The sequence below is a fragment of the Monodelphis domestica genome, chromosome 2, assembly GCF_027887165.1.
Source record: "Monodelphis domestica isolate mMonDom1 chromosome 2, mMonDom1.pri, whole genome shotgun sequence".
In the NCBI taxonomy this organism is placed as follows: domain Eukaryota; kingdom Metazoa; phylum Chordata; class Mammalia; order Didelphimorphia; family Didelphidae; genus Monodelphis; species Monodelphis domestica.
Window position 1 is genome coordinate 121,967,902 of NC_077228.1, and position 22,504 is coordinate 121,990,405.

General features: G+C 36.3%; 1 protein-coding gene and 1 pseudogene across 3 annotated transcripts in view; both read right to left on the reverse strand.

Annotated features, from left to right (window-relative positions):
* The window catches only part of PTPN14 (protein tyrosine phosphatase non-receptor type 14), a 279,017-nt gene that overhangs the window by 85,045 nt on the left and 171,468 nt on the right, over positions 1–22,504 (reverse strand). For all 3 annotated transcript variants that reach the window (XM_007481388.3, XM_007481385.3, XM_007481387.3), the window contains 2 exons: positions 5,551–5,648; positions 1,265–1,332 (listed from right to left, as the gene is read on the reverse strand). In XM_007481388.3, coding sequence (XP_007481450.2) covers positions 1,265–1,332; positions 5,551–5,648 — 166 coding nt within the window. The remainder of the gene's footprint in view (positions 1–1,264; positions 1,333–5,550; positions 5,649–22,504) is intronic.
* On the reverse strand, positions 9,247–20,926 carry LOC130457141 (globoside alpha-1,3-N-acetylgalactosaminyltransferase 1-like; annotated as a pseudogene).

A 22,504-nucleotide genomic window follows, 5' to 3' on the forward strand; every position in this document is an offset into this window, starting at 1 on the left:
GGGGACACATCAGCATGCACCCCATGTGGAGTCACCACCTAGGAGGAAGTCCCCCAAAATTCAGTGCCTGATTGCTGATGGCAAGACCTAAAAACAATTTACACCAAGTGCCAGCATGTGTGCTGCTGATGTGTTGGTGCTAATTTTCCAGACACACTCACAGACTCAAAAGTTTTCTCAATGTTGACTAAATTACTGTCTAAAAAGTTGAGTTAAAAGGGGGAAAATGTAAAAATTAGTCCTATACTTCAAAAAAAATCAACAAATATAGGATGGGAGAGACAGGGCTACAAAGCAGTTCATAAAGAGGGGAAAAAATGAAGATGGAGGCATTAGTGGGACTCAAGTTTCATTGAGTCAATGATGCAATGGAGATATTTTCTCAAAAAAAGCTAAGATTATTATGTTAGTCATTAATACAAGTATATAGCACTCATGTTACTATTCTTTGCACTGGCCAGAATGCTTTGCAATATCTTAAAATTTTAGAGCAGGAAGGAAGGTTACAGAGATCATTTGGTCTGCCTCATCTTTTTATTGATAAGTAAACTGAAATGCAGAAAGATTAAGTGACATGTAGAAGGTCACAGAACAAATGAGTGACAGTGCTTCTATCTGTGTGTTTTCCACTACATTCAACAGACTAGATGTTAGACAATCCAGAATTCTGTAAAGGTAACTCCAGATTTTCATGGAAAACTAGACTCACTGGTCTCCACAAAAACCTAAGGTTTTTATGATTCCAGAATGAAAAACAATGATGGATATAATGTTGTCTATGATATGAGACCCTTTTTGAATGGGGGTACAATTTAATATTGGCTAAGTGCCAAGACATCCAAAAGCCCTTTACCTGGAAGTGGAACAGATACAGAAGGAGAGGAGATTTTGTTTGGAAGAACATCACTGATTCTCTCTAATAGAAAATATTCTTCATTTTTCTGACAAAGGATAGAGCTGTTCCTCACTGCTAGTGGCTCTCTCCATCCTCTATAGCTATAGGCATATTCCCTGTGACTAGAACCCAGCCACACCTCCAGCACACTACAGAAATGAATATTTTGCAAGTCCCATCCTGTCTATCCCAACCACACCTATCCCTTCCCCCAACAATTTCATTTTTTTAAAGTGTCTCAACTCTGAAAGAATACCATACAGCTTGCCAAGAGAACATACATGTCATGAAAAGTTTTTTTTTTCAGAAGAAAGATCCAAGCCCATCTAGAAACAAAAGACAAAATAAAAAGTATAAAAATAGACTCACCATAGGAAATAACACATATTCTCGAAGGAAATCTTGAGATTCAAATTGATTGTAGTCCCCAAAATCAGCTGAATGCATCATAAAAAAGAAAAGGAAAGGAAAGGAAAGGAAAGGAAAGGAAAGGAAAGGAAAGGAAAGGAAAGGAAAGGAAAGGAAAGGAAAGGAAAGGAAAGGAAAGGAAAGGAAAGGAAAGGAAAGGAAAGGAAAGGAAAGGAAAGGAAAGGAAAGGAAAGGAAAGGAAAGGAAAGGAAAGGAAAGGAAAGGAAAGGAAAGGAAAGGAAAGGAAAGGAAAGGAAAGGAGAGAGAGAGAGAAGGAAAGAAGGAAGGAAGGAAGGAAGGAAGGAAGGAAGGAAGGAAGGAAGGAAGGAAGGAAGGAAGGAAGGAAGGAAGGAAGGAAGGAAGGAAGGAAGGAAGGAAGGAAGGAAGGAAGGAAGGAAGGAAGGAAGGAAGGAAGGAAGGAAGGAAGGAAGGAAGAAATGGTGTTTAATATAATGAATTGAAAAGGGTGGGGAGGGGAGAATACAAATCTATATCTAAACTTCCCTCTGGGTTAAGATTTCCAGTGTTGCCAGGGAAAGACATCTTTGCCCAATAGACAAAGAAGGAATAGATGGCTTCTTTTATCAATTATTAACAAGCATTTATTTTTTAAACAGAAACAACAATAAAATCAAATTAATATCCCTCCCTTTAGGCTAAAACCTCCAGTAGCCAATTCTAGAGTATTGATTCAGCATCAATAAAAGATAAAGTACTAATAACAACAACTAGAGTAATGATTGCAGCATTTATACAAGTTGTCCCAGAAGTCTTGGTGCAGGTTTAAGTTACTTAAACCTGCACCAAGACTTCTGGGACACTGTACATAGATTTTTAAGTCTGTGAAGTGCTTAATCCTCATGATAACCCTGGGAGATAGGTGCTATTATTATTCCCATTTTAGAGATGAGGAAACTGGAATACCAAGGCTCCATGGTCCTGAATGGCAAACCAGTCATTGCTTCACTCAACTGGATACTAACTCATTACATTTATAACCCTAGTGTTTTTTCTTTCCCTCACTTCCTCCAATTTCCTGATTATTATTATTATATTCAAATGGTGCCAAATATAAGTTTACAAATAGCTGTTACTTAAGCTTACCAAAAAGCTAAACATCAAAGTACATATGTGCTTATATTAATAGTATGAAGACAGTAGGAATTTTTAAAAGGGCTTCCCTTTAAAAATTTAGTCAAACCTGCATTTGTCAATTTGTTAAATATGCAGCTACTCATCTTAAGAATGACTTGCCAACAGGGCTTTTAAACTTCACTTTAATTGGAAGAACAAACACTGTCCATAACTTTTTGTATTTCTGAAGCTGGAAATCCCCACCATAAATCACCCTTGGCAAACACCCTTAGAAATCTTTACACCTCCTAGACAATTTCACATGTTGAAAGATGCCAAAAATGTTGTTCTGTCCTGTTTTCAGCTCACAGAGGTATGTTCTAGCAATTGGGAAGAGAATCAAATGTGTCTGTATCATAAAGAGACATTAGTTCTTAGCCCTTCTCCCTGTGCCTAGAAATAAATATAAGACTTTATTTGAGTATTTTCTTAGATTTGTCATAAAACCAATAAGATCTTGTAGGGAAGAAAAAAAAATCAGATGACTTTCAGATAAGCACATGTATACAGGGAGAAAGCAGAGTTTATTACTCATGCCACCTACCAAGACAGCATGATACTAATTACATGTTGGATGGGATGTGTTCAAGGAGAGTAGACTTTCTCCTCTGTCAATGCATTCTCAAGTTCAGAGAACCAGAGAACTCTGCTCATCAAATGGCTAATATTGCTGTTAGGAATATTTTTCTTTTTTTCCTTTTTTTTAAATTTTTAAAAACATTTTTATTTAATTAATTTAGAATATTTTTCCATGGTTACATCACTCATGTTCTTTCCCTCCCCTCACCCTGATTTTATATGTGTCACTGATCAAGACCTATTTAGGAATATTTTTTCTAAATTACACAATGAGAATTCTTAAGAAAAAGTTTTTTTTTTTTTTTCTGAAAGCTATTACCAGTAGCTTAAAAAAAAAAAACCCTTATCTTCTATCTTAGAATCAATACTAAGGATCAGTTTCAAGGCAGAAGAGCAGTAAGGGCTAAGTAATTGGAGTTGAGTAACTTGCCCAGGTTCATATAGCTAAATAGTGTCTGAAAGAAAGTGTCTAAAGCCAGATTTGAAACCAGAACTTCCCATCCCCTGGCCGGACTGTCCATCCACTGAGCCATTTAGCTGTCCCATAATAGTAATGTCCAAGGGGCTCAGTATCTAGCACTGTGTCCTTCATATAGTAGGCACTTAAATGACTATTCAGTTAATTCAATAAGCACTTGTTAAATACATTCCATGTGTAGGGAACTGTATTGGGCACTGGGATTCAAAGATTAAAATAAGAAAACTGGCCCAGTACTCCAGGTAGGAACACAATACGTACTATATAAGAGTATATGTGTGTGCATGTATATGTGTGTGTCTAGTATATGGCTAGGTATTTATGTAAATATGTTTGTATGTATAAAATCACACAAGATAAAATAATTTCTAGAGGAAGAAATACTGTTAATTGAGGGAACAAGAAAAGACTCCAAAGAGGAGATGACATGGGAGCTGTACTCTGAAGAAAGCTAAAATTCTGAGACTGGAATGAGGAACACAATACAGACACGAAGGAGCACTGAGGCAAACCGTGGAGGGAGGAGGTCCAATGTTGGGTAATGGAACTAGAAAAAGGAGTGGGCTAAAATAGGAAGCATATAGAATAAGAATGAAAATGTGGGTAGCAGCCAGGCTTACAAGTTGCCACTTTGTCCTAAAGACAATAGGGAGCCAATTTTAAGAATATCAATATGGCAGTTGTGCAAAGGATAGATGAAGGAGTAAAGAAAACAGAAGACAATTTCTATTCTTGAAGCTAATTAAGAGGCAATTGCCAACAGTCCTGAGACATAATAAAAGGGTTCCAAACTAGAATACAGGCTGGGTGAGTGAAGAAGGGAAAAGGACTGTAATACATTGAGGAGGTAAGATAGACAAGACTTTAAAACTGACTGGATATGGAGGGAAGAGGGAGGGAGAGGAAGAGTCAAGCCTTCAAAAAGTCATTCATATTCCACTGTTACTGAGGCGGCTGTCCCTCTCACTTCTTAAGTGTTTTTATATATAGTAGATATAGTAGTAAAATTTTTTTTGTAATTTGTAGTTTTTATATATAGTAGATATATTAGTAAAATATTCTGCATGTTGTAAACCTAAGAATAACTCAGGAGACTCATGGTACTGGATGAGACACCCAAGGACTTTTAGAGTGAACTACAAGAAGTTGGGGTGCATCACACATTACAAAAATTCCAAGTCTAAGGTTAAAATTCTATTCTGTGTTTGTAATGAGGTTCAAGGCACAATTTCCATTCTTGAAAACTAATGTCCAAAATTTAAGATACCCCAGTTAGTCAGAAAAAAGTTACTAGTGAATTCATTCTCTCATTTATTATTTATATTAACTTGCAATTTATTACTTCTATTAATTCTGCAGTTAATATTGTATATTAATTCTATTTAAACAGAAGTAAAAAAACAAAGCATGCCTTTTAAAAAATAAAAAGGAATACTATATGCTCAACATTGGCTTAAAAAAGGTAAAGGCAAGTCATCATTTGATAGAATAAAGCATATATGGTTTTGTATACAGAGACAATAAAATTTTGATACATTTACTTGGGACAGACAAATATAAATTTGCCCTTTTATGTGTCTATCTTCTTGCATAACAGCCATGTGCTTTTGTTTATTTTTGTAATTAGCTTAGAGGAAATTACACTCTAATGTTTAAGGGTAATCAAACTTAAACTATTATAAACCCACAAAATATAACTAAATAGGGCAATAGAATAATCATGAAAATATGGGCCACAGACACTGAAATGAAACTTCAATGACAGAAAGAAAGCTGGGAGTTCTCCAAATTCAAGTAAGATTACAAAAGCATAAGCACTAAGAAAATTGATTTTCAAAAGTTCTAGAAAATTCTTTCCCCCAAATAATAGCCTTTTTGCTTAGGTTGAGATTGTATGGAAAATAAGAATGCCTGGAAATGGGAGTGAAAGTCTATTCTAGCATTCTGCCACTACAAATCAAAAAAAATTTAACCACTAAAAAAACAAACAAACAAACAAACATGATTTTAGCCACAAACTTCCAAGTGTGGTAGTAAGTGTGCGACTGGATCTTACCTTGTACAGCTAAGCCAGCTAGTCGGATTCCCTGTTCCAGGGTAGACCGCAAACGCCCATCTAGGACATCTTTTTTGACTTGTAGGTAATACTGATACCTGGATATGAGAAATAAAAACAGAGAACTATAAGAACACACACCTGGCACTTGGGCTCAGCAATGGAGAACCTTTTAGACCCCAAACTTTGCATTAGAGATATTGATAAAATGCCCTTCTCTAAGTTTATCAGCATAGGATAAGAATTAAGAGTCTTGCCAGGTTTTAACTGTGTTTGATGTGGCAGGTGCCACATCTTGTTACTTCTCAGCTAGAGTATTCTCCTCCAGGCACCTGCCTATACACCACCAGCAGGCTCGAATGTTGATGAAAGCCAGTTCTTCATAACAGACAAAGAAAGTAAAATACTTTTCCACCCCTGGTCACTCACAATGCTAAAAGTTTCCAAAACTAGAATCAACAATTTAGAAGAATAGATTCCTGTAAAAGAGTTGAAAGTAATATGAATTAAAAAACCAACAAATAATAAAGCATCATGGGGGAAGTTACACAACAATTGGCTGGATTTTACAACAATAACTAATGATAATACAATCTAATATGATGATAAAATTTAGATCCATACTATTTGCACAATTCTACACACACACACACACACACACACACACACACACACACACATACACACACACACACACAACCTGTTATTGTAAGGTACTTCTTAAAAGTCAAGGTGAAGACAAACTACTTTGAGCAGTACAATTTCAAATCACCAACCTGCATAAAAGTGGTAATCTAATGCAATCAAATACCTTCTGTCTCAAAGTATATCCTCATACCTGAATAACTCAGACAGACATAGGAATGTGCTGCTAGACAACATCAAGCCTCAGACTAGACCACTGAACTGAGAAGCTAAGTATGATGCCTTATTTTTCTTTGCCATTATAAATGGTCTCTTAGAACTACTCAACACCCAGCAATCTCCTTATACCACAAGTTTTCTTGTAAGCACCACCCCTTCTAATACTCATTACTCTTTTTTTCCACATTTCCCTTACTTTGCCTAAATGTGCCCCTAGCCATGGTTCTCCAGCATCGATGCCTTGCATTGATGTACATTCCATACTCCAATGGAAATCTTAATTTTCTGCCCCTTTGAACAATTATATGTTATGAAACTCTGAATAAAGATGTAAAAGTTGGGGCAGCTAGTAGCTCAATGGACAGGTCTTGAGATAAAAGGTACTGGGTTCAAACATGGCCTCAGACAATTCCTAGCTGTGTGACCATGAACAAGTCACATAACCCCAATTTCCTAGTTCTTACCATTCTGCCTTGGAACCGGTATTTAGTATCAATTCTAAGACAGAATGTAAGAACGTTTTTAAAAAAGAGCTGCATAAGTAGTTAGGCAAAATCCTTCGCCTATTTCACAAAAAGAAAGAGAATAGAATCTCCCCTCACTCTTATTTACTATGAATCACACTTTAACAAATGGTACCATTACACATCAACCCTCTTGAAACTGACTACGCATAGTCCTTTACTTTTTTTTTCCCAAATGTACAGTTCACTGTGCTGGACCAAGAAAATGGGAAAGGTACTATTAGATTGGGGGTTGACAGGTTGACACACAGACTCAAATGATAACAAGAACAACAAATATAATACATTTAAATCCTATTTACTGTAACAGTTAAAAATTGGGGGAAACTGAGGCAGGTAGAAATTAGTTTCTCTCTGCAAGGGGTATTATCTTTTTTTAGAGGTTTATTAAAGGTTGAGAATTTAAGAAAATACAATTAAGAAAGGCATATGCTAGGTGAGCTGAGAGGCCCAATTCAATTTCATTCACATCATGTGAGACATGTCTGCTCCGAAGCGGAAGTAGAAAAGGAACCCTCAGTAGGTGGAGAACTCCTTTAATTAATCATTTGTGTCCTCACCCAGGTGAGAATTCAGTGCGATTACAAAGCATTCTGGGAAGTGAGCAAGGACTTCTGGGGACTGGAGTCCTGGATTCACGGCTCCATTTTTACATTACTAAAGTGTAACTAAGGATTCTCTCTCTTTACTTCTATGAAAACTACATATTCTAGTTGAAAGAAGAAAGCAAAAGCTATGAATGTATTAAATAACTTCATTAAGTGCTAGAAAAGTCTATATGGGACCTAGCCCTCAAAATGCTTACATTCTAGGGGTTATGGGAGACATCACAGTTAATAAATAAACCTGTTAAAACAGATAGTTATTAAAAATAAATGTAAAATACAAAATAATGGGGGAAAGCACACTAACAAATAGAAATCTCAGATAAGACTTAAAAAAAAAAAAGTAGCACTTTAGCAGATCCTTGAAGGGAGAAACAGGTTTCAAGAGATGGGAATAAGTAAAACATAAAGGAGCAACCTGTGCAAAAAGCCCACATGGTTTTTACAATCTGAATAACTTTTGACAAATCACTAAAACTCTCTGGGCTTCAGTTCTTTCATAGGTACAATGACAGGATTGGAATACATAGCCTCTATGAGGTTCCTTCCAACTCTAAATCTATGATTCTCTAAGCTAAGAAGAGTAAGAATGCCAATTCAATTGGATCACAGAGTTCATGAAAGGGATTAATGAGTAACCAACCTGGAAAAATAATCTGGAACCAGATTGTAAAGGGTATTAAGTACCAAGAATGGGAATTTTAAAATTTATAATTACTTTTATTTTTTGTCATAGAATCTCAAAATTGGAAGGGACTTCATAAGTCACCTATACATGCCAACCCAAAACAGAGTAAGACTCAATAATACACCCAACAAGTGGTCATTCAAGCTTCAGCTTGAGAGGAAACCTATTAACTCCCAAAGGTGCCCATTTATTTTTGTATAGTTCTAGTTGTTAGGAAGTTTTTCCATTAAATCTGAATCTGCATCTCTAGAATTTCCATCCATTATTCCTAGTTTTGATCAAAAACTAGTTAGGATCAAAAAGGAAAAAATCTAACTTCAATATCAAAAGACAATCCTTCACATTCTGGTAATAACTATGTGTTCTTCCTCAGGTTAAAAAACCTCAGTTTTGTCAGTCTATCCTCATGTGGTATGATCTCAATGATCTTCACCAATCTGGCCACCCTCTTCTGAATTCTCTACAGTTTACCAATGTCTTTTTGTAAATGTGGCACCAAAATTGAATACAATACTACAAATGTAATTTTACTACATGAAAATGTAGTGAGAGTTCCACATACTTAGTCCTGAACAATATACTTTTCTTAATGTTGTATTAGCTTTATTTTTTTTGCAACTTCACAGTATTAATGATTTTTTCTTAAATGATTTTTTTCTTATTTATGTATTTAAATATTAGCATTTGCTAATGGGAGCTAAAAGTGAAATTCTGATAAAAATTTTATGCTGATAAAATACATAATAATAAATATTGATAAAATTTGTGTGTGAATGAGAAAGCATGCTTCCTTGCTTCTAACAGATTAATTTGATTTCTCAACCCTCCTCCCACCTTAGAAGTGATTTCTTCTTCATCTGATCTCATTGTGCTTATACTTCTCTTATTCACATATGTTCTCATTTGTTGCATGAGTTTTTTTAATTGAAAAGTTTATTTAATTAATTGATTTAGAATATTTTTCATGCTTACATGATTCATGTTCTTTCCCTCCCCTCCTCCTTCTCCCCCCGTAGTGGATGCACAATTCCACTGGGTTTTACATGTATCATTGATCAAGACCTATTTCCCTATTGTTGTTAATTGCACCAGGGTGATAGTATAGCATCGGTTTAGTATAGCATAGGTTTATCTGTGTATATCTTATCAAATATTACTAGAATGTAAACTTCTTAATGGTAAGGGCCATTTCTTATTTTTTCTTTGTAGATACTGAAACATGTAGCATACTGCTCTGCGTGCTATAAGTAATAAATAAAAATATGAATAAAGATTTACATAAAGATGTAAAAAAGTGATTTCCCATAATTAGTTTCTATAAAACAAGGAGACATCAGGCTATATCTTATTTCTGCAGTAGTTTACAACTTTGGCATTCTATGATGATTTTTACTAGCCTTGACATTTTATTTTTTACATATACCCTTCAGATCCTAGAAAAGATATATCACCTTGAGTGATCTGCCATATCCTCCAACACCAACACTAACCACCAATTACCCAAGATAGGAAGGTGAACTCAAGACCCCAGGAATAGCAGCATCACCTAAACTACAGGTCCCCCACCCATCATCCTGGAAAGCAACTCTTATGGAAAAGGGACCCAACCTAGAAACTGTCTCTTCTACTGCTTCTGCCTTCCTCCCATTCCCTTTCTTAATAGCCATAGTTATTAAAAATCAAGAAAAGAAAGTTCTCAACACCTAAGTGCCTGGCATCAACAAATAGATCAACAGGAGAAACAGATATGGTTTTATCAATAGAAACATTACAAAGATGCTTTGCCCCTATGCTCTTTCCATTTTACCTGAAGCTAACCCCGTTGAATATGCCATGTTACACCCCACCTGTTACAATGTAAACTCCTTGAGAAGAGGGACTAGCTTTGTTTCCAACTTGTATCACCAGGACCACACAGTGCTTTACATCTAGTTAAGTATTCAATAAATGCTTTCTTTCATGTCTTTCTTTCTGTTGTCTGTAACACCTAATTAATAAGACAGAGCAGAGAAGAGCTACCTCATCTGACCTGAATATGAAACTCCCAATGCTACTCTCCCCAAGCCAACCCTGCAGCTCTGTCACCTTCTCCCATAATTCACTTACTATTGGCATAGAAATGGATTGGCAGCAAGGTGGCACAGTAGATAGACCCCTGGGTATGAAGTCAGGATGACCTGAGTTCAAATGTAGCCTCAGGTATTCACTAGTTGTGTGACCTGAGGCAAATTATTTAGCTTCTGTCTGCCTCTGTTTCTTCATCTGTAAAGTGTGGATAATAACAGCAACTACATCCCAGGGTCCTTATAAGGATCAAAGGAGATCATGTTTGTAAAATGCTTAGCACCACATTTGGTACCTGTAAGTGCTATATAAATGTTAGTGATGATTAGCTATAGTTCATGCAATGGCTCAATGCATTTATTCAGCAATGAATTCCTGTACACTTTCCTATGATCATAAATTCTCAAAGACTGTCAGGGATAGCTAGGTGGCTCATTGGCTAGAGACAGGAATCCTGGAGACAGGAAATCATAGGTTCAAATTTGACCTCAGAAATTTCCTACCTGTGTAGCCTCTGGGCAAGTCACTTAACCCCCACAGCCTAGGTCTTAATACTCTTCTGCCTTAGAACCAATACATAAATAGTATTAATTCTAAGACTGAAGATAATATTTTAAAAAAAAAAGAGAAAAGATTCCCTGCTTTTGTCTTGTTATATAAGTATTAGCATAGTATTATCCAAATTCCTATTAAATTAGAAATTTAATAAATGTTTCATTTCTATAAAGAACCAATTATTCTGATAACTCAACTGTCAACCTCAATTTATAAATGAATATGTTCCTTTTAGTTCTTAATGAAGTGTCAATGAAGAGGCTGTATTGCATAGTAAAATGAAAGCTGATCTTAGTCAGAAAACCTGGATTTAATTCTTGCTTCTGATCATAACTGGCAAAAATTAAGTTCTTATTAAATGTTTATTGATTGATTGACCCATTCTAGTTCTGTAACCCCCGGTAAGTCATTTAGTATCTTTGTTCCCCAGTATAAATTCTAATATTATCAATTACAGAAGAGTTGCTACATCAGTGGAGTAAATTTCCATATCACCAATGCCTCATACCAATCAAATCAGAAAGAGACAGGCAGATATATAGATGGGTAGACAGATGGACGGATAAACGGATGGACAGATGGATAGATAGATAGATAGATAGATAGATAGATAGATAGATAGATAGAGATAGACAGACAGACAGACAGATTGAGGGGTGGACAAATAAAGATAAAAAGCATAAGTGTAAATATATATATATATGTGTGTGTGTGTGTTCATATGTGTATATATATTCTCCTACGTATATATTACATATAAATCTCCCCATTTCCCCAGTGTTCTGTGCATTGTGACAGTTTCTGGAAGAGAACCAAAGATAAACAGACATAGCCTCTGATATCAAGGACCTTACAATTTAGGTGGTTAGATATATACAGTGACACAAATCCATAAATTCAGAGCTAAAATAAGATTTCAAAGGATATCTAATCCAATACTTGAATTTTAAATATGAAAAGGTACAAATTAAAACATGATAAGTAAATGGGGCATAAACTGTCAGATAGATGAGAAGATTGAGGCTCTTTAATCATCTTAATGTGCAAGAGAGCATTAAAAGTGGGAATATTAAAGTCAAGCTTTTAACCTTAAGTCTAAATAACCAAAGCTTAGGAATTCAAATTTGTTTGCACCAAAACCCACCCCTACAAGCCATTTTTTTGTTTTGGCCTTCTCCTTCAGTCAAGGCCCACACAGACTTATCTTTAAATGGAATTGAGTTAACATTGCTTAATGGTGGCCCTTTATTAAAGGACCCTGATATTTGCCTTTTGCTTTCTCAAGGGAAAGAAAGGTGATAAGGAATCTGAAAAAAACAATATGGTCTTGGTAGGTCTATGCGTTCCATAACTCCACTTAGTAGCATGGTAGCTGGACAATAAATATTTTCTAAAAGTTTACATTTGTTCCTTTGCTTCAAGAAGTTCATACACTGTCAATTATAAGAAAGTCTCTTGATTATAAAACAGAATTTTTCACTAACAATTCTGTTGTGTTAAAGCATAAATCTAATGTGCTATTAATGAAATCTCCAAATCCAGGAAGAGAGGGAAGACAAGAGAGTTCAATTTTTTCTTGCATTTCAATCATAATGTTATGTCATCTCTCCTATTTATTTTATATATCTTAAAAGTTCCCATTGAACCATCAGCCCAAGTCTTTGCTCTATGAGATGCAGAGTAGCGTAATTATACTAATGTTAAATTCACATAGAAAAGATCTTCTGTGTATTGACTTAGAAAATCACAAATTAATATTATCTAGTTTGTATTTTTTTTTGGTCAAGCATTTTTCAAATTACCTATTAATCCGGTTTGGCTAATGTAGTAAATGAGTCAAGAAAATCTGGGTTTAACTACTGCCTCAGACCCTTACAAGCTATATGATATTGAGCAAGTCACCCTCTTGGGGGCTTCAATTTCTTCATCTGTAAAATGAGGGGTGTTGGACTTGGGCTCTTTCCCACCCATTAATCCCATGGCTCCTATTACCTATTTGTCATCAGTTTTCTAATGGCACACAACTTACACCTTTAATGAATTCACTCAATAGCCAGAATAAGTCTTGCTTTCTGGTACCTAGAATCTTTCTGCCTTAGTTAAAGGATCTTTAGTACACCACTCAGTCAATCAGTTCTCCTTTAAGAGGCCTTTCCAGAAAATGGTGCTAGAACTCCAAAAATGTTCCAAAAGTCTTAGTACAGTTTTAAGATATTAAAATGTAAGGGTTTTGTTTAACTCTTAATAGCCTAACATTGCACTGAGACTTTTGTAACACCACAAATGACTAAGTAAGTCATTTTAGTTATTTTGATGAAAGCTGTTTTTTTAATATTTTATTTTTCCCCAATTATATGTAAAAACAATTCTTATCATTCTGAGTTCCAAATTTTCTCCCTCTTTTACTCCATCCCTCCCTCCTACCCTACCCCTTTCTGAGATAGTAAGCAATCTAATATATATTTTACATGTGCAATCATATAAAACATTTTTTCATACTGGTCATTTTGTGGAAGGAATGTCCAAAAAATAGGAAGAGGAAAGCAACATATAGTACGTTTTGGTTTGCATTCAGGCTCCAACAATTCTTTCTTTGAAGACAGGTAGCATTTTTCATCACAAGTCTCTGGAGTTGTCTAGGATCACTTTATTGCTAAAAGAAAGCCATTCTCAGGTGTTCATCAAAAAATATTGCTGTTATTGTACGCAATGTTCTTCTGATTCTGCTCCCTTTACATGTGTCAGTTCATGCTTAGCCTTTCCAGTTTTCCAGAAATCATCCTGCTTGTCATAGCATACATCATATATCATAATTTGTTCAGCCATTCTGTAATTAATGGACAACCCTTTGGTTTCCAATTCTTTGCTATCACAAAAAAAGCTGCAATAAATATTTTTGTACAAATAGGTCCTTTTTCCCTATTAAAAAAAAAAACATTTAAAAATTTCGCTATGGTCTTATGAGTAAAGAGAAAAAGAAACAGCAACAATGGCTAACATCTTAACTTTACCCAAATGACAGATTACAAAAATGACTCCATTCTGCCCATAAGTAATAATTTACTTTCCTTGCCCACTCTATGACTTCCGTGTTTCCAGGTCCATCCTTAGTACCTCATGACTAAGTCCTTAGTTACAAACCACACTATCTCCCAATAGCCTTGGATGAGAACTAAAGGCTCCTGGCCTACCTCCATCAGGTCTTCAGGTTCATGAAGTCTTTGTCCAATGTAGAGAAGCGGATCAGCTTCAGGCTGGGTGACTGAGGCTTCCTGTTATCCCACAGGTATTCAGGGGACAGGAACTTGGAAGGCTTGTGGGAAATGAAATGCTGATTCAAGTGACTCTCTTCTTGCCAGACAGCCATGATGCCATTGGCCTTACCCTCTTTGCACTGGATCACCAAAGGCTGCCCCACCATAGTAGTCTCCTTCATTCTCAGCAACAAAAGCAGCAGACAAGGGCTTCCATTCATAAGGGAACTACCAAGGAGGAAGAGCAAAGTAGCCAGTGTGGATGGCAGCTACCAAGTCACCTCAATTCCCTAGACCCCAAGGATTCCAGAACACCATATCTATATCAAGACAGTAGAGATAGTCCACTTCCTGATGGCCCCTGACAGCAATGAATTTGTTGATTGATTCCACTCTACACAGAAATTTCCTCCCAGTGGGAAAAGTCCTGAATGAGGATGACAGAGGTTTCAGCCATGACTCAGGGAAACCTGGAGTATTGACTCTGAGTCATCAGTGAAGATATAATAGTTCACCAGAAAGCCTGGCAGGAAGAATTCTTCAGTGGACTCCAGGAAACAATGGACAAATCATGTATATTTCCTGACAGAAAGTGCCATGGCCCCGGTGGTGAAATTCAGAGACTAATAGATATTATTGAAGACCTCTGAGTTGATTGTTTCTTCAGAGACTAATTGGAGCTAACCAAGCGATAAGCATCAGCACATCTTTGCGTTGAGGCTCCAATAACTTTGGCTGAGGATGAAGTCATTGGGGAAAAGATTGAAATCTCTTTTCTTCTGTGGCCGACAACTTCATAGAAAAGGCTTCTGGGCAGGGGAGGTAATATGTGAGGCAATGGACTGACCAGTCCTGAGTGAACATCCAAATGATCCAGAAGATGCTGAGTAAGATGAAGGTGATGGACACCAGCTGCATGCTTCTCTGATTCATTGTTGCTGATCTTGAAGGCTGATTCCAGCCATGTGAACCTAGCCCTCTTCCATAGCCTGCCTTAAGCCTGTAGGGAGCAGCAAGCCCTAGTGAAAGGCAGATAGAGAGGCAGGCTGGCAGGCCGAAAAGGTGGTCAGGAGTGGGACAAGCTGGCTAGGTGGAGGGTATGCAAGACAGATTCAGGTGGTCTATTCTGTGAAAGGCTCAGGCAGCATTTGAGCCTCGGACAATTTTAACAAGACTTTCAGCTTCCTCTCTCTCTGTGTCCTCTGCATCAGCATCAGAGTCACCAACATTTCTGAGAATCTGGGGGCTTGCTACAGAGTGTGAACTTTAGATTTACTCCACCCTGCTTAGTCTAACAAAACAGGAATGTCTACACCCCTACTTAAGGATTAAGTATTGAGAAGGATGGCCTATGACGTACATGTGCTAGCAAATCAGAAACAACTGACAGACCCCTGGGCTGTCCTAAGTCAAGCTTAAGCTACCATTGGTACACGTGAGACCCAGGAAAATGACGTAAAAATGGTCTACATATTTCGTGTCACTTCATCTCTCGGCCTCTTTTCGCAGAGAGGTGGCTCTGGCGGCAGCATGCTGAGAGTCTTGGCAGCTATTGTCCAGGTTTGGTGGTGAGAGTCCTTGATACACTACTGGGGGAAGCATAGTAACCTAGTTCAGTTGAGGTGTCTTCTCTGAGATACCTCAGAGTTTAGGCTGATTCTTTTCTCTGTTACCTTCCAAAACACTATCCTCTAGGAAAGCCTCTAATCTGAAAAGACCTCATGACAGAGGTCTTTGAACTCCTCCTGGCAAAAGCCAGGCAGGAGAAATCCTATACCCTTTCCTTCTCTCTTCCCCTTAAATTCCTTCCCTCTATATTAATTAAACCACCATAAAATTTCCAAACTGATTTGGGTATTTTATTTGGGATATACTCTGGTAACCAATTAAATTTAGATTAAGTCACAACCCTAAAATTTCCCCTTACAAGAGGAAGAAGCTCTCTTCTGCCTAGACCAAGTAGAAGCCAATACCTTAACTCCTGAGGCACTGCACAGCTTTCCTGGCTAGAAAGAGGGTGGGAAATTGCTAATATTCAATAGGCTGAGGAAAAAACTAGCCCTCAATAGGCCAGGGGGAGAAAACAACAGAACATTTTTAATGTTTCCGTAACTCAAGGATGGGTATGAATATATCTGGTTGTGAGAAGATTGATGAGAAAATTTAAGTTAGCAGCTATCTGCTCTAACAGTATGAAAAGTTAGAATTATTCTCTCCAGGGACCTCAAAAAGCCAAAGTGTCTGTAGGGATCATTACTGAGAAAACCACAATCCTTGCTTTTTAGAGTCTTTTATCTAAAGGAAAGATTTGTTTATTGACTTAATTTCCCAAGCTTACTACAGCAGGAAGGAGATACAAGAAAAAAACTTCCTGACCATTGAGATTGTCAACCATTATCAAATGAGATAGTATTTGTACAACTCAGCACAGAGTCTGATATACAATGGGTACTTAATAATTGCTTTTACCCTTTTTCTCCATTACTTTGTTTTTGATGGATGATGGGAAATATTCTCTGAAAGTTTCATCTACCTGGAATGTTTTTGCCTAAAAGTAAAAAAAGATGGTCTCAAGGCTCTTTTCTTCCCCTTATTCACACTAAATGTAAGAAATGTTACAAGAGGTCAAACCAATTTAACCCAGGAGTCTATGGTTTCTTGAATAGCTGGGTAACTGATTTCCATGACACAGTCCTCTAAAGTCAAGATTCAAACTTTCCTTTAATAACCCATTAGAGTTCTATCCTTAATTTATTCATATAAACCCTATTAATACCTACTTCAGGCTTATCACTCTTAATAGTACCCAAGGCCATTATGGGGCAGAGGGTAGGACCCACTACATTTTTGCCTGACAATAAAGTTACCAAGCCCAGTCAGTGATCATGTCTTCTTTGGGATGATTTAGAAACCCCATGATTGTAACATTTATACACATTCTTCAAACAATTGTATCTGGTTGGTGATAAAGATGGAAAACAAGAAATCAAACAAGGCTTTCTCACCAGTTTGATGTTAATGGTTATTCTCAATGCTAAACTCATGGATCATAGAGTCCTCTTGCTTTCCCCTCATTTTGACAATTTACTGCTCATAAATATCTCTCCTAGAAAATGCAGTAGGGAAAGAAAATAGAACCACGTCTGAATACTTTAACCTTTTTTTTTTTTAAAGAGAGACTGAGGGGTATAGATGCTTATGAAACCCAGTGATCCCATGTAGAATACAGCAAAAGAAATCATTTAAAATCTTAGATCCCTAAAGATATGAATCACATTCCATCCATTCCAGTGGGTACTTTATAAAACCTGATGATTAACCCCAGTGGTCAAGTCTGCCACAACCGGATGAACATTGTCTGGGAAGGCAAAGAACCCAACAACCAAACCAATGGTTTGCCACCCTCAATGTCTCAGGGAATTGTTTGGGCTTCAGAAGTTCTCAAATATAAGTTTTATGGACAAAGGTTGCTTGGCTAATGTTTTTAAAAGATAAAAATGGATATACTATTTAGAAATATTCAACTATTACACTTGCCCTTTTGTACTTGTCTAATATACTTACTGAAAGGTACTCAGTTTCATTTTGTTTTTTAATCCAGGTTTGAGTTAACAGACAATTAAATCACTGCACTGGATCCATACAGTCAACACTGTGATTATGGAAAGGTGCTAATCATCAAGGAAAAAGGATAGGGAAAATCTAAAATCTGGCAAAGACAACTTTGCATTGCCTTATGTTTTCAATCAGCCTCCTACAGACCACAAGCAGTTATCTTGTTGGGGCTTGTGTGGCTGATATACAAACACACACACACACACACACTTACTTCTTGACAGAAGCTCAATTCTGGGAATCACTGGCTTCCAACATTCATGTAGTACTATCCTATTTGGGGAGGGTCACCTGACCTTCAACTATGATTCCTAAATAGTAAGGTTCCCATGAGTCAAAGAATTATAATTCTCTCCTAAAAAGGATGATGTGAATTTTAATACAGACACACATACACACCTCTCTAAACCATGCTATGAAAAAAGGGCAGTGATAGCAAGTATTGCAAGAGAAGAAGGCATGCCACAACCTGATCCTTGCTTTCTGCCCTTGAACTCTTGCATTAATTAAAACAAATTACAGGGAGAAGTACAGTTTAAAAGTATAATAAATTCCCTAATAATAACCCATAATTTAATCAGGGTTATACCAGATTTTATTTTTTCTAAAAAATACATTATAGAGGAGAGAGAAGAGGATCTCACCACTACTCACAGACCCAAACTTCTTTTCATTCCTATTCTATGTCATTTTAGGCATGGGCACTTTTAAAAATTAAGTTTTAGAGCAAACCAAGCTATAGGTATTCAAGAGCGCCAGCTAAAGGAATGGGTAAGTTATAGAAAGTGGCTGAAATTGGGATTGATATCTTTGTGAGGAAAGCTGATGACACAAGCAGAAAAATCCAGCCACAAGAAAAAGATATTCTACCATACTGTTTGATGTAGATAAGCTTGAAAGAAATGGAAGTTGGCATCTGGAAAATGATAGAAAAAATACTACTACATATCTTTGAGTGCATATGACATGTTAATACCCACACAGTTAGGACCTAAAGAAAAGGAAAAGGGAAAGAAAGTGGGGACTGAAAAAACAAAAATGCCACCACGGTAGGGTTCAGATCAATGGTTCAAGAAACCCAGTACTCAGTGTCTGACAATGGGAGCAAAAAGTGTAGATTGGTGGTGGCTGCCCACAATATCATCTGCCTCCAAAGGTCAAAGAAAGTGTCTGAGCATCAAGCTTTCTGGAAAATTACAGACCAATTGTTCACAAATGTATCTAAACTTTCCTTGGTGCTAGACACTAAATTATATAAATAATATATGTTCCTAGGTGGTATGGAGTGGGGAAAGCATTTGGAGAATTTTTTTCATAGAAGCTAAGATGGGAAATGGTCTTGCATTTTCATCAGTACAAGAAACTCTCATATAATAATAATTCCTCTGACAATGCAGATAGACACCCCTTCTCTGCAGCACATAGGCAACTTACCCAGAGCCACACAACTCCAACCTGCCAGAGGTGGCACTTGAACCCATGGCTTCCTGGTTCTAAGGCCAACATTCTATCCATCAATCCTGCTGTGCCTCCTCTCAGGGCAACTAAAATAAATACGATCCTTCTTCAAGCCTTCAAATTATTTAAGAAAGAGATTATGTCATGAAGACAATTTAAAATTTCTTTTCTTCAGGCTAAGCATTTCTGCTATCTTCAAGCTATCTCCAGAGAATGCCACTATCACTCTTCTTTCTGCCCTGATCACAGTAAGTATGTTCTCATTTGTTTATATTTATCCTAAAAAGTGATGTGGAACCCAACACTGCAGGTAAGGTCTGAGTGTGCAGGGAACAACAGTCTCACCTTTACACACTGCGATTCAATTAATGCAGCTACATTTCATTAGCTTTTCTTCATTGCCAATCATTGATTCATACTGAGTTTTCAGTCAACTAATACATCCAAGTCTTTTTTACATGCCCTGCTTTTTTTTTTTTGCCATATCTCCCCTATGTCATACTAGTGTATTTCATTTTTTTTCCAACATAAGTATAGAACATGTCTTTTCTTAATAAATTTCATTTGATGCATGTAATGGGAGGGTGGGGTGATATTATTTAAATAAATAAATAAATTTGATCTTAGTTATGCATGATTCAATAGGCTAAATCTTTTCTTAAATGAATCCTGATTCTGTAAGTGAACATATTAATAATCCCTCTCAAATTTTTGTCAGTCAGAAATGTAATCAGTGTATCATTTACCCTGGCACACTAAAATGGAGACTTTGAGAAGGCTATAGGTTTGAAACCCTCCTCTGACACTAGCTATGTCACCTTAGGCAAGTTACTTAAACTCTCTGAGACTCAATTTCCCCAGATGTGAAAAAAAAGATAAGTATTGTATCTTCCTCACTCACATCTGCCTTACAGGTGCCTTCCCATCAAGTACAAATGAGATAATGGATACAAAGAGCTTTGTGGACTTTAAACTGCTACATAACTGCCAAGGTTAAGTGATTTGTCCAAGGTCTCCCAGCTACCAGAGCAAGTATAAACATGTAAATGTTAAGAATGACTTGACTTGAGAGAACAATTTGGAACCACGCCCAAAGGACTATGAAGCTGTGCATTCCTTTTGAACTTTTGACCAAAGCAAACCATTACTATTATCCCAAAGGGCTCAAAGAAAAGGGCTAAGGCTCTAAATGTACAAAAATATTTATAGCAGCTCTTTTGGTTGTGGCAAAGAAATGGAAATTAATGGGATGCCCATCAGGTGGAGAATGGCTGAACAAGTTGCAGTATATATGACTGTAATGGAATACTCTTGTGGTATAAGAAATGGTAAAGATGGGTTCAAAAAAAATGAGAAGATTTATGTGAACTGAAGAAAAACTGAGAGAGCAGAACCAAGAGAGTAATTATAGCTGTAATGGTGATTAATGGTGAAAAACTTAGCTACTCTGATTAACAGAGATGAAAAATGCTATCCCCACCTAGAAAGAGAATTTATTAACTCTGTACAGATTGAATGAAGGACATTGTTTTTCACTTTCATTATTTTCGTTTTGGGGTTTTCTGCTAATGTAGATAATATGGTTAATATAGAAATATGTTTTAGATGATTTCTCCTGTATAATAGGTATCATATTGCCTGCTTTCTCTATGGGTATGGAAGGACAGGAGGGAGGGAGAGAATTTGGAACTCAAATTTTTAAAAATGAATATTGAAAATAAATGTATGTGTGTATATACATATACATACATATATATATATATATATATATATATATATATAACCTAAAAAATGACAATTTGGACATTGTTTGTCCAAGTCGATTCAATTTTTAAAAGCCTCTGAGAAAATATACCAAATAAAACAAAGTTGAGGGCAGTCACTTTTAACTATATAAAATAATTATTTAAATTTGTATAAATTTACTGTATGCTTATTAAACTTTTATTTCTTTTTGCCTGTGTAAAGATCCTCTATGAAGCTGATTTTTCATTCATTCATCTTTATAGCAAAATCCCAGGACTTCAGATTAACATATGGTTCTTTCTTATTAAGCTTTAACAAAACAAAAACAACTATACTTAACTATACTTATACTATATACTTAACTATATACTTATACTAACTATACTTAACAAAATATGACATTTAGTGTGTTGATTTTAAAATATACATCTTAACTATGGATGTAGAAATGCAGAAAAAACATGATTCATAATTTATCACTTATAAATGGGCATATGATTTGGAGTTTTGGCTTTAAAAGATTGCTCTATAGAAAAAATGAATAATATGGAAATAGGTATCAAGTGATAACATTTCTACAACCCAATGGAATTACTTGTCAGCTCTGGGAAGGGGAAGGGAAGAGGGGAGGGAAAGAAAATGAATCAAGTAAACATGGAAAAATATGTTTAAAATGAATAAATAAAAACTTAAAATATATGTCTTGTTTTTTTAAATCCACTATTTCAAGTTTGTGCATTATCAAGGTAACCTATTATAATTTTGCTGGATGTTGACTATTCTAAGCTTTTTTAAGAGACGGGAAATTTTTAAGACTTCTAATGTAACCACCCCCTCAGCTCATAACTCACAAAAAGAAAACCATGGAAAACAGAGACATCAGCTTTAAAAGCCATGGTGAAATAATTTTTCATTCCAAGCAATCTGAAGAACTATTGAACAAGTGAAAAAACTATTGTGTTAAAAGGGGAAAGGGAAGGAAATGAGCATTTATTAAGTACCCACTATATTGCTTTACAAACATTATCTCTCTTGATCATCACAACCACCCTGGGAAGAAGGTGTTATTATTAATCCCATTTTACAATTATGGAAACTGAGGCAATCAGAAATTAAGTGGTCTGCCTTGAGTCACACAATTAATAAGCATCTAAGGACAGATTTTAACTCAAATCTTTGACTCCAGGTCTAGGATTCTATCCACTGTGCCTCCTAGCTGTCTCTCAACTACAATATTTATATGTCTCAAGCACAATGTCTATACACCATGTGCTTTTTGAAATAAAATCTTGGAAAGAAAGAAAACTGGTATTCCCAAAAAGACATACTAAGTTTCCAGCTTGATGATGCAGAAACTCCCAGACCATATGTTACTTTGTTCAGTTTTCTGTCTGGAATGTTCTCATAGAATATAACTCAGTCAATTGCCGGTTGTTTCTGCACTTACAAAGGGATCCCTGATCCCTGAGAAGAGGTATGTCCTAGCTAAAATAAACCTATAGTGATCTGTCTGCTCTGTGGCCCGCTGAAATTCTTATCAAACAGATGAGTGGAGTATCTGTTCACACCAAGAGGTCAGAA